The 12472-nt window shown below is 39.3% G+C and overlaps 1 protein-coding gene across 2 annotated transcripts in view; it reads right to left on the reverse strand.

The window, feature by feature from the left end:
• camsap2a (calmodulin regulated spectrin-associated protein family, member 2a) overlaps positions 1-12472 on the reverse strand; it is a 68506-nt gene that overhangs the window by 54909 nt on the left and 1125 nt on the right. For both annotated transcript variants that reach the window (XM_084723228.1, XM_084723229.1), the window contains exon 2: positions 5380-5639. In XM_084723228.1, coding sequence (XP_084579354.1) covers positions 5380-5639 — 260 coding nt within the window. The remainder of the gene's footprint in view (positions 1-5379; positions 5640-12472) is intronic.

A 12472-nucleotide genomic window follows, 5' to 3' on the forward strand; every position in this document is an offset into this window, starting at 1 on the left:
ACACCATATAAGGTGATCTGCCTCCTATTCCCAGGATCCACACCAAGCGGCTCACAGCATTCAGCCATCACAGAGTCTGATTTATACAGTACATTAAAGACTTTGTCAGCAACATGGCCTATTTTCTACAGCTTTATTAATTATTAAAGCTATGACATTCAAGGTTCGGCAGCTGAGAAGAACATCGATCCTCAACACAGCAAGGTCAATGAAGTAAAGAGTTTAGAGATTAGTCTTCTAGGACATTTGTATTTTTAGCATCATGCTATCCTGTGGATGATTCTCAGGCTTTTCCCAAGAAAATGATTTATTAGCTTCAGATTTCGACACATTTCATCACGTGATCAGTTCATGTAGCAGCCTGAACAATATCTACATTTCTTTCATTATTAGTATTTGTTGGGTAAAATCATGCCTCTGTTCTTTCTTTTTGAATAGTGATGCTTTATTTCAGAAAATAACAGATTTTTTCCATTTTATATGGCATTACCAGATGTGCTCTTTAGTCCAAGTGAGGTTGCCCAACACTGCAGCACACCACTGTGTGCAATCCTACTCTGAATTACCAGGAAAAGGATGGATTTCCTCTCGTGTACTTACAGTACAGGATATGGACAAAATGTCATCAACACCTATACCATCTACTGAAGTACAAAACAACTATCCTGCATCTTTTGGAAGTTAATTTAAACACAGGGAAGGCAAGCAATGCTTGTCCCATTCTCATTATCACTGCTGAGGTGCCCTTGAGTAGGGCAATTAACCATCAGTGCTCCAGCGGGGCTGTTCTGTATCCAGCAGATTGTATGAATGTGGAGAACAGCATTGATACTGTTGATTGAAAATAAAATACAGTGTTAACCACTTAAAATGATCACATTTACAGTGATCAATAACTCATATAGATCAAAAAGCTTGGGACAGAATCATTCCTATACAAATGCTGCTTAAATAATTCACATACAGTAATAAAGTAGTCCGCTTCCAGTGTTCCTGTTCACACATGACAACACATGGAGAGCAAAGCCCTGATCACATTCACACAGTCACACATTCACACCTGGAAGCTGCCAAGTACAACCACGGTGTGATCTGCCAGCCCCTGAGCTGGGTTGGGGTTAAGGAGTCTTCCTTCAAAGGCACATCAGTGGAGGTAATTAGGCAGAGGAAAGTTTGCTGTAGTCTACTCCACTCCACCGTGTGCTGCGGTCCTTGGATATCACTCAGGGCGCACTTTAAACCCACTAACACATATGCACAACCGTGGACACACATACAGACACAGAAAATGTATTTTCATTCATCATCTAACCTAAATTCCTTGGCTCTTTTTGCATCTTGACATCATTCTCATCCCACTCAGTGAAACGTCTCCGTAGCAACAGGGTTAGACTTGTCGATTCATCAAGCAAAGATATTGGTGTTTAATTCAATAATGTTTATTGTGCCCGCCTTTGATATTACATTTTCTCCCTGACCACAGCTGCACAGAAACAAACTGAAGACACGCAATTCATGTTCTGGGGAGACTTTACTGTTCGCGTTTATTTGACCAATCCTTTCTGTGTTTTGGAAATGAATTCTCGGGTCACCCAGAGTTTCTGCTCAATCACCATGAACAAAGCTGATCACACACAGCACCAACACTTTGAAAAGAGCACAATTGAGAAACTTGGCAATTAAAGCCTTCTGATAATGAGTTTTAGCTATTATCATGCTAGCAGCGGTGCTTCACGTGGGCAGCTGTAATGTGTATTGCTAGAATAATATTTTCAGATCCTGAGCCCGCCTCCACATCTCTCCCTCATTCTCTGCAAGCACTACAGGTGGAGGAGAGTGTCAGCGATACAGAATGTGTGGAGGCGACTGCGTGGGCGGCAGCTGAGATTCGGATCCCTCGTCTTCACATGTGGGAATCCGTCACATGGCTGAAGACAGAAGGATGAGTGGGCAGAATAGTGACAGAAAGAGAGAACGTCAGCTTGGCAACCTCGTGAAAATGTCAGTACATGTGCTTAGTTATGACGTGTGTCAGAGAAAACATCAGCAGCATTGCACTCTGCTGCTGACTGACCTACTAAAACTCCCTCAAACATCCCTGAGAGTTGCTTATTCGTAAAATTCTTATACCTTATGCAAACTGCTGAGTTAAAAAAGCTTAAAATGCCATGAAGCAGCAGTTAATGACATTGCTTATCTGGAGCAGCTTGCCGTTAGAACTGCAGGTAGGTACTCAGTCTCTTGCTCTTTAACAGTAAAACCAGTGATGTTTTCCTTTAAATGCAGATTATGAAGCCATTAAACAACCACCTCTAACTCCACTAGAAGAAATTTCTGCTCTTGCTGCAGTCTCTCCACACCCACACAGAGCTCAGCCTGGACAGCTTCTGCTCACCTTGTCAACCCTCAGTTAGATGTTAGAGCAGAGTCTAAATAATAGATGATCGTCCACCTGAGCTGTCACTCTAATGTGCAGCAGGCCATCCACATAAACTGTCTCAAGTGTGTCATGTCCTCAGAGCAAACAATAAATGTACTGTTGCATCGTTGTTTTCTTGACGCTCATTAAAGTTGGTTTAACAAATCCATCTTATTGTTTTGGCACTGGTCACAAAGCACATTTGGTGCAGTTTTAGTAATGCGAGGCATCTTTGTCCAGGAGTTTCCTGAATGCCTCTTGTTGGAAGAACTTCAACGCAGAGTGGAAAAGCACCCAAACACATTCGTGTTTTTTTTCCACCACAGGGAAACAAGCTTTCTTTGGTGGTGACAAAGTTTGCTAATGCTTGGAAATAACAATAATGAAGGACAAATTACTGGTAACTGCTGCTCTGCTGACAGCATACTGTCTCTGGATTTTATCCAGTTTCTAGTAAAGACAGTTAATTTCCAAAAATGTCACATTTTTTTTCATGGGGCTGGGTGACACTGACATACTGATTACTCAGCTACCTCTTTTCCCCGCTCCAAACTATCAGTTAAAAATCCACTATCAATCAACCTCCGGATTCAGCAGTTACCAGTAAGATGTGCGCAATATCTTCAGTGGCACTGACAGCAACAGACAGAGTTGTGTGGGGAGCAGAGAGAGAAAAGAAAAGGGAAAAATGAAGGCAAGATGGTAGGATGATCAAGGAGGAATGCACAATGGAAGGAAAGTTGAAGAGCAAATGTCAGAGGGAGTGATGGATAATAGAAGCACAAAAAATAATGGATAAGACAAAGAGGAATGAGTAATGATGGAGGGAAGCTGCAGTGAGAAGAGTACAAGGAGGGAGGCAGGATATAAGGATGAAAGATGGAACAATGGAGGGAAGAAAGACAGTGAAATGGCAGAAGGTAGTTTCACACTCCTCTAGCAGCTCATTTTCACATTCATAACAACCTACTCGGTCACACACAAACACACACACACACACGGCTGTTTCCTGGCAAACCAATTGTGCCGGGTTGGAATAAAGTATAAAAGCCTTTATTCAGTTCTAGACTAGAAAATAAACTATAAAACACTGAGAAAGTAAGTCATTGGTAATCCTGCATACACTAATACAATCCCTCAGACTCATGGCGCAATCTGCGGGTACACCTATAGTACATCACATTCCACTTAATTTAGCTTTAAATTACTTAATTTAAATGTCATTTTGTGAGGTAAGCTTGTACTAAAACACATGTTGTGTCGAAATGTAGCCTAAACACCAACAAAACTTAAATAACTTTTGAATTTGCATAGAAGGGAAATTAAAAGCAGCAAGACTCTACAAACAGACTGCAGGCAAACTGTGTGCTAATTGTATCTCAATTGCAATTCAGTGAAGCATTAAACCCTCCTATTGAGATTCTGCCCCCAAATAATGAGGATCCCTCATTCTCACTCAACAGGATGCCAGCAAAGTCATCTCTGTAGTGAGCTCCAACACATAAGGGATAGACAGATGAGCTATAAAGACAGTGAGAGATGGCACAGAGCAGTGGATGCCTTCAGGTCTAACTCAGGTTGTACTGTTTTGTTTGTTTGAATTCGTATGGGAGAAGTTGTTGTCTGTTGTTGCTGTGTTGGTTCGATGTCCCTGTTAATTAGTTTGCAGTGGTTTTGCATTATCTTTTTAATAAAATATCTATTACATGTATAAAAAATGTCATTACTATCTGTGCCATTAAGGGCCATTAAGAGACAATTCCATCTCAAACATTATTAAAGCGATTTTTTCACAGACTGCTGTCTGGCAAAAGCAAAGGGAATGGGAACCTAAATTCAGCAAGTTTGAAGAAGTTGTTTCCAACAGGAACCTGCCATTATTTACACCAAATATTACCCTCTTGCAACCAGACAGCTTTAGCAAAAAGTTTTGTTTGTGTTATTGAGTGACCCCTGTGAATGCACTAACCCTTTAAAAAACCAAAGTCACACAATAACACAAACAAACTAATGATCAAGGCAGTGGTAGACCAGCAGCTCCTGTGTTCTGCAAAACAAAACACTGTTTCTGCCAAAGGAGTCTGGTGGCTTTGGAAAGAGCGGTATTTGTTTTATATAATCCCATCGGAAAGGGCTTTCTGATGGCAAAATAAAGTAGTGAAAATATTATTAATATAGTATAAAGTTAGACTGATGTTGACTTTTTCAGGTGGACCCTTTTTGGTGGCTGATATTTTGCTGATGAGTCTGTCCACAGCAGTATATTGCTTAGTTTCCTATACTGGTATACTATACTGGAGAAAACTGATTCTCCCAACTGGGGGCATGCTGACCGCTATGAAGGTAATAAATTGATTATGGATAAGTACCTCGCACACCCCACTTCAAAAAACCCGAACTATCGTTTTAAGGATTCTTACATTTAATATCTGTTACATTTATTCCGCTCTTTATAAATGCCTGTGCTGTGAAAAATAAAATCCATCCAATGCAGCTCACCAGTATGTTCACCATAGAATCAGAGCATTTCACCTAGTTTAGATGCAGCAACATAGGATCAGCTAACTTGTAAAACTTGAACAGCAAACAAAAATATGTGAAGCCGCAAATCACTTCCTGCTCTTCTACTTTGCTACTCCAGTATGTCATTACTCCTGGTTAAATGAAGTTTAAATTATGCTGGAAAGATGGAATGAGGAAAGAGATTATGTGCATGAAATATGCCTCAGGGAGGAAAAGGAAAGTATCACTGAATGGTACAGGACTGGTGTCCAATCCTAGTGCGGGGAATACTCAAAATAGAGAGCTGGAAAAGCTCCTGGATGTGATGGCCACTATGACATAATAATAATAACTTCATATCCACAAGGCAGGAAGTTGGGAGTTTTTGTATACAATTATTATGGTGTATCCCAACCACAATTTTGTCAGCGTCCTTGAAATTCAACAATCTCTCTTACCATTTGCAGAGGCCTCTTTCGAAGGTCCCTCTCAGTGACCAGTCTCTCCTGGTCTGTGATGTAGAGTCCACGCTGAGCCAATGCCTGAATGACAGCGTCGTGGCCCAGCAGGGGTTTGGCGGCGTCGCTCTTCAGAATGAGGCTGCCGGCCCTGCAGTAGAGGTCTGCGGACAGCAGGAGGCTGGTCACAGGAGGCTTCAGGTGCTCCTGCTCATACTGGTCTGTGTAGAAGGGGTCCTTCAAGTCTGCTGGGATGCTGTCTGTATGATGGACAGGAGAAAATGGGATTTTGAGGAAGGGAAACTTAAGATAAAGAGACTGCACTTTAAATGCTGACATGATGGCAACCAAAACCACCACAATAGCATGTTTCTTTGTTTCTGGAAGGCCTATATGCAACATTCTCCTAAACAGCAATGTGCAGACTCTTGGAAACATAATCCCTTTCAATCATCTGTTATGACTAGATGGCTAGAAGTGTGTGGTGGTGCCGAAATCTGCAGAGACCCTGCACTCTGCCTGCATTTCTCATTATTTTGATGTACTTGGGGACGCTTCACCAACCCAAAACATTGGTATTTGATGTCCTGGGAATGAATAAACTTCTTTCTAGTGCATTTATGAACAGCTCAGACAAATTCTACTGATTCTACCTTTAATCTCCTGCTCTCACTGAGAAGTGTATGATGAAGACAATAAAGGGGCAGGATTACTGTAAATCAACATTTCCCAAAATTCATCACAGACCAACATTTTCTGAGTCACCAATTAGCAAAGTAAACAGTAACAGGCAGTCATCATGAAAAGTTTACATGCAAGTCAAAAAATAAAGGCAAGACAGTAGTATGACAGTATGAATATATGGAAAACAGATCAACTTTCCCATGCTTTTCACACATTTCTCACAAGGAATGACTGAAAACTCTGCACCAAAAGTATGGAATAAAAAAAGTGAAAAAAAAAAAAAAATCAGGTAAACTTGAGAGGAGCTACTGCTGTACACCGATGGCACCTTTATTTCAAATCTTGAGTTTTACTGAAGAGTTTTCCACTTAGTGCACATATTCTCTGCCACTACTTTTCTCTGACAAGTCTGCTTCTTTTTTTATTGCCAAGCTTTGACAATATCTTGACATGAACATGTGTGGATAGACCTCAGCGTTGCTATAGCAACTGCAGGAGGAGTGGAACCCGATCGATTCATCTAGTCTGTATCTCCGCAGCTTCCAGCTCCCTGGGAACACCCCTCTCACTGCCTGTCTCATCAAAGACAGAGAGAGATAGTGTGTGTGTGTGTGTGTGTGTGTGTGTGTGTGTGTGTGTGTGTGTGTGTGCATCACCTCAAGCTAGTCCACTGCAAAGGGATAGTCTATGAATAATTGGAAAACATTGTGCTTTTTATTGCTTTTGTCTCCTACCTTTCTTGCCAGTGTTTGCTGAGCTGGGAAGCATTTTTTATAATCCTTTTCTTGAAAAGAGAAAGTGGCTATTGTACAGAAAATATCAGCGAGAGACAGGCCAATGCAAGTCCTTCTTTGTCCACAACTGATTAAACAACAAAATCATGATTAATTGGTTTCAAATGAGATGCAGCTGCTGTGTGGAAGCATTAAAATACATCTGCACACACTCCAGATGCAGAGCTCATCACTGTGTCTGCAGCGGGAGAATAGATGTAAATTTTGATAACCACCTGAGTGTATGCAGGAAAACATGTGGTGACAGCTTTACACTCACAGACACCACTGCCCATCCTCCAACACACTCACAAAACAGTCAATGAATCATCTGCTTAGACTGACCGTTATCAACAAGGTCATCTACAGATGGACTCTGGGTTATTATGGAGCAGAAAAGCAGACAGCAGCAGTAGCAGCTATCTATGTTATGTGTTTTTCCTTTAAGTACTATGTTCATATTCTTCTTCCCAACAAAGAAATGTATCTTTTCTGGAGCCCTCCCCCTACATTAACCACATAAAGGTCAGAAGTCAAGCTGAGCGGAGCAACACCCTGAAGCTCTTATCAGCATTTTCCTCAGGTAATTTACAGATTACATTTCATCTATTACGTCTGCACAATTAATCAAAATATGATCGAAATCACAATATAACCAAGTGCAGCATCCATGTCAGAGACTGCAATTTTTTGATAAAGGAAAAATGTGACAAAACATTATAATGAAGTGTTGTAGCGCTTCAGAGATGCCCTGGCTTACAAATCATGTTCTCCAGATGTAAGAAAACATGTTTGATTGCTACAGAACCTAACAAATGTCACATCATTTTGATTTTACCATTTCTTTCAGTAAAAAAATGAAATTGTGATGAAAAATGATCATTCCTTCTAAATCATAATAGTAATATCTGTCAAAATAATCGTAATATGATAGTTTTACCAAATTACACAGTCCTTATATTTACCTTATTTCATCTGTAAATAATAGAGCTACAATGATTAATCAGTTAGTTGTCAGCTGTTGGGCCTAAATTACACCTCAAATACTTTGTTAATTGATTAAACATTCTGAGTCAGTCTGAATTCTTTAAGAAGAAATATCCAATTCTCTGATTTCAGCTTGTCAAATGTGAATATTTTCTGGGTTCTTTAATTCTCTATGACAGTAAACTGAGTATCTTTGGGGTGTGGACAAAATAAGACATTTGAGGATGTCAGCTTGGGCTTTAGGAAACAAAGATAAATATTTTTCCCCATTTTCTATGGGGAAAATGTTGATAATTATGGACAAAACTACAATGTTGTAATCAATAAATCAACAAAAATGACCGTGAGATTAATCGATAATGAAGGTAATCATTAGATGCAGGCCTTGTGAAAAACTAAAAGAATAATGTCCACATTAATCCATAAATATCACTGCAGATAGAAAATTGACTGTGCAATCATTCAGACTCATTTGATAAAACACGATATAGAAATTTTACTCAAGTTATCATTTATCGTCCTATATTTAACTATATTTAGAGTATTTTAACCTTTATTTACAGAGGGACATCTGTGAAAGCTTGCTTCACATTCATAATATTCCAGTATTGAACTGTTGGCAGCAGAGCAGAGGAGCTGCTGTTTGAATAAGGGCATCTGTTGTGTACTAGATAATACTCGTGAAAGTGGAGAGAATTACTCCAACAGGACAGCTTCTGGTCACGACGAATCTTCTCTGAGCTCCGCTGATGAACGAGAATTGTACGGTACATTAAACGCTGGTATCCGTTTGTGCCGTCTGATAGTATTTGATAGGATTTTCTAACAGCAGATGATCTGCTGCATAGGCTACATCTTGCATCTACTAGACTGCGTATTCTTGATGCTCTCCTGCATTGGTGTAATGAGGCAGATGCATGTGAAGTATTCGGAGCAGCATAGGCAAGGATCTGGAGATGAGCCCACTCTCTCTCCCCCTCTCCCTCTCTCTCTCTATCTCTCTCTGGAGGGCTGTATTTTTGGAATCAGCCCACTTCTATCAGTCCTGATTGAAAATACACAGAGGATCTGCGAGGAATCTCATGTTTGCTGGGCTATTACAACACAGAGCAAGGAATAATGTGCTATGCTGTGTGGCTACAGCAGCAGAATACTATTATCTCTGCACTGTTCAGACAAATGGAGCGAAATGGTGATTTTCTTGAACACAGTGATGCGTTTAAGCCCATATGGACATTCAGCAAATAGTACTATGACAACTGCAATAATAGGGATTAGGGGTGCTGCAATATTTACAATAACTGCAATATTTAAATAAATTTATATTATTAGAATATTAATGTTACACATGAAAATATTGCGTACATAATGCAGTGCCTGATAAACATACTGTATGCTCTTGAATCATGTCTGTTTCTCTCTGTTCTTGCTGTGTCTCCCTCCCCCAACGCCCCCGTCGCAAAGACCTTTTCACTATCCATTAAGTGTAATTGCATTTTCCGTATGCTTTTGCACAGTTCTGGTTACAGACTCTTTCTCCATCTCCCTGCACTCTATGTTGTAAGTGTAATTCATTTACAAGAAGCAAAATTCAATGTTGAAGTGATAGTTTTTTCAACTTTTAAATAGATGTCACAATAATATCATTATCATGAATTCTTTTGACCATAATAATCATAAAATCTGATAATGTGACAGGGATCAAAATGATAAATATTGAATGGCAAAAAACAGGTGTGCTCTCTGTTTGCACAAATGCAATGCAAATGCAATCAAACCGAAAAACCAAGTCTCTCTGTTGTTTATTTAACTTCATGCAGCAACTCCCTGATATTAATATTATTTGGGTGGCCCAGATAAATAGATGTTTTTGTGCTGTTGTTTGTCTTTTATCTGCATTTTCTTCCTCTCAAGGGTCTGGTTGGAAGGGCAAGTCATATAGAGCGCAATCATAAACCTTAGATTAGAAAAGTGACTTCCTGGATCAGAAGTCAGCACACACTACTACACATAAGGTGTTCACCACAGGGGCCAGGCATCTCAAACATATTCTCCCTAACTGTGGACATGTTTTTCACTGAAGTAATTGTTTTTCCAGTGAGTCTGGGCTAATAAAAAAAATCTGATATCAAAAGCTGAATAAGGTGTAGATGATTCAGGTTCAAATACACACTGAATAACCAAGTGTTTAACTGAAACTTGGTTAATAATTGCTCTTGCACACTGACTGCATTGCATTTCTGAGGCCTCTCACACAGTAATCTGCCTCCGCAAGAAACACCTGAGGTGAGATTTTCTAAAACCCAGCTTTAGACCAAAATAGTTTTCACAATGGTATAAGTGAATGGATCAAGTAATCCATACTGCAGGCTGTTATTTAGGCCAAAAACTGCTGCTACTTTTCCATTATTTTACTAGATCATATTTATTTCTTTTATATTAAGCCAAATCATAACTCTGATTCAGGTAAATGACAAATATTTACTGTAATTATTCTGAAATAAGTTATTTCATATACAGTAGTGTGATCCACATGCCTCCGGATCTGATATGTGTCACATGGGAAATAAAAGCTAAACTGGGACACGAGCTGTGTTAGAAAACTTAGCCATACACGGCGGCAGTCACCTCACTGTGACACACATAGATTTTCTCTTTGAGCCAATTCATGTAAGACGCACAAAATCACCTGTTTGATTAATTTAGCTCGGTGTTGGGACCCCCTGCCCTGCATGTTTCAAATGTTTTCCTGCTCCAACACACCTGATTCAAATGAACAGCTCATTATCAGGGTTCTGCAGAGGCGTGAAGACAAGCTGATCGCATGAATCCTGTGTGACGGAGCAAGGCAACATTTAAAACATGCAGGGGTCACTGTGTCCCCAGGAACAGGGCTGAAAAACACTGATTTAGCAATTGATTGATGATTGATTTGCGAGAATTGTGGAGAGCATTTTTTTCCCTTTTGGCCTGTAGCCACACATTACAGCTTTAATTATAGCTCTAGGGCTGCTCATTGTAGAAGCATGATGCCAATCATGCCAATCAAGTTTTTCCTCTATTAATGATCCGCAGAAAAGGCGATCTCGTCCTGCTTCTCTGTTCACTGATCTCTCTTTATAAACCCTGCCTCTGTCACCTAACACGTGCATAGCATAAGCATAAGATTTTCTAGAGACTGTTCTTTTAAAGAACCGTGCACTGCTGGAACATCAAAACACCTCAACCTCCAACACTTTTACACTGTGAGGGCACATTCTTGAGCAGCATTACGTCTGATGGTGACATATTGAATTGTTTTGAATCCCTGATGGTTGTGTTGTGAAAATGTGACTTCAACATGTGCAACATTAACATACCACCATAGCACAAAGTCACAGGGATATGAGAGGTGGTGTGACAGAGATGTTAGTGAAAGGAGATGAGTTTCTGTTCCTGTAAAATCCATATTGTTGTAATTCCTATTGATGGACAACAGAGGGTGATAGAAGTTATTTATTACACAAAACACCTTCCAGCAGGTGTAGCCTTTAATCTTCCAAAAGCATCAATAAAAGCATAATTTTTTATAATTCACAATGTAACAAATGTGAGTGTTTTTTCAGCAGAAGCAGGCCTTTGTGGTACAGTCTGATAAAAACTACATGTGGTGACAAGAACGAGATAATTAAGCTCAGGTACAGCACAACCACAGCACGAACCCGGGGATGATCCGCCGTGTTACAACCCTCCCATTTGCTTATTTATCATCCATACAGGCCACATAATCTTGAACACTACTTGGACATGTGGGAGGTGATTCAGAGGTACAGAACCAGACTACATCCATACATTGCATTAACATCCCTTCCCTCTCTAAGGTGAAAGTTTTTCTCTTTTAATTTTAAAATGATTAAACATTATTAACTAAATAAGTGTCCACTGTATTAGTGCATCTTTAAGACATCTGAAATTCATTAATTTGTAGTGCGAAACCACTTCTGACTACTTTTTTCAATGCAAACAAGGTTTTAGCCTTTGACGTGTATGAATCCAGAATAACACGTCATATATAAGAATCAAGAAAGTGACATCAAATGAGGCAAGAAAAATATGACAAAAGTCTCCAAACAAGGGCTGTTAATGAATCCTCATCAAATAGGCCTAACCAGCATTAACAATTTTACTGATTAAAATTTATTCTCAATGATAATTAATCTATAGTCCAGAAATGTTAGTAACTGTGCCTCATTTGACATTGCTTCATCTTGCAGAGTGATTTGTTGAATTAAAAAAAAACCCCTTTAACTTAAAAGAAAAGCAAATAAAAATATAATACAAATGAAAAGGAGGAAAAGGAGAAAAAGCATGACTTTGGTATTTTATAATTAATTATTAATGAACAGTTAATTGTTAGCATTTCCAACTATCACTTAAGGAAAATACACAGAATTTATAACCCTACTACAAACTAGAGATGCAATAATTAATCAATTAGCTGTCACCTACTAAATTAGGCCTGATCACAAGCTATTTTGATAATCAATTAATTGACCAGAGTAGTTTTTTAAGGAAAAAACTCCATTCTGATTCCAGCTTCTTAAATGTGAATATTACATACCGTTAGCAAGAACACTCTTTATGTTCTATATACCCTGCTGACAATGTAT

Source organism: Lutjanus erythropterus, chromosome 7 (genome assembly GCF_056507025.1).
Source record: "Lutjanus erythropterus isolate fLutEry1 chromosome 7, fLutEry1.hap2, whole genome shotgun sequence".
Taxonomy (NCBI): domain Eukaryota; kingdom Metazoa; phylum Chordata; class Actinopteri; order Lutjaniformes; family Lutjanidae; genus Lutjanus; species Lutjanus erythropterus.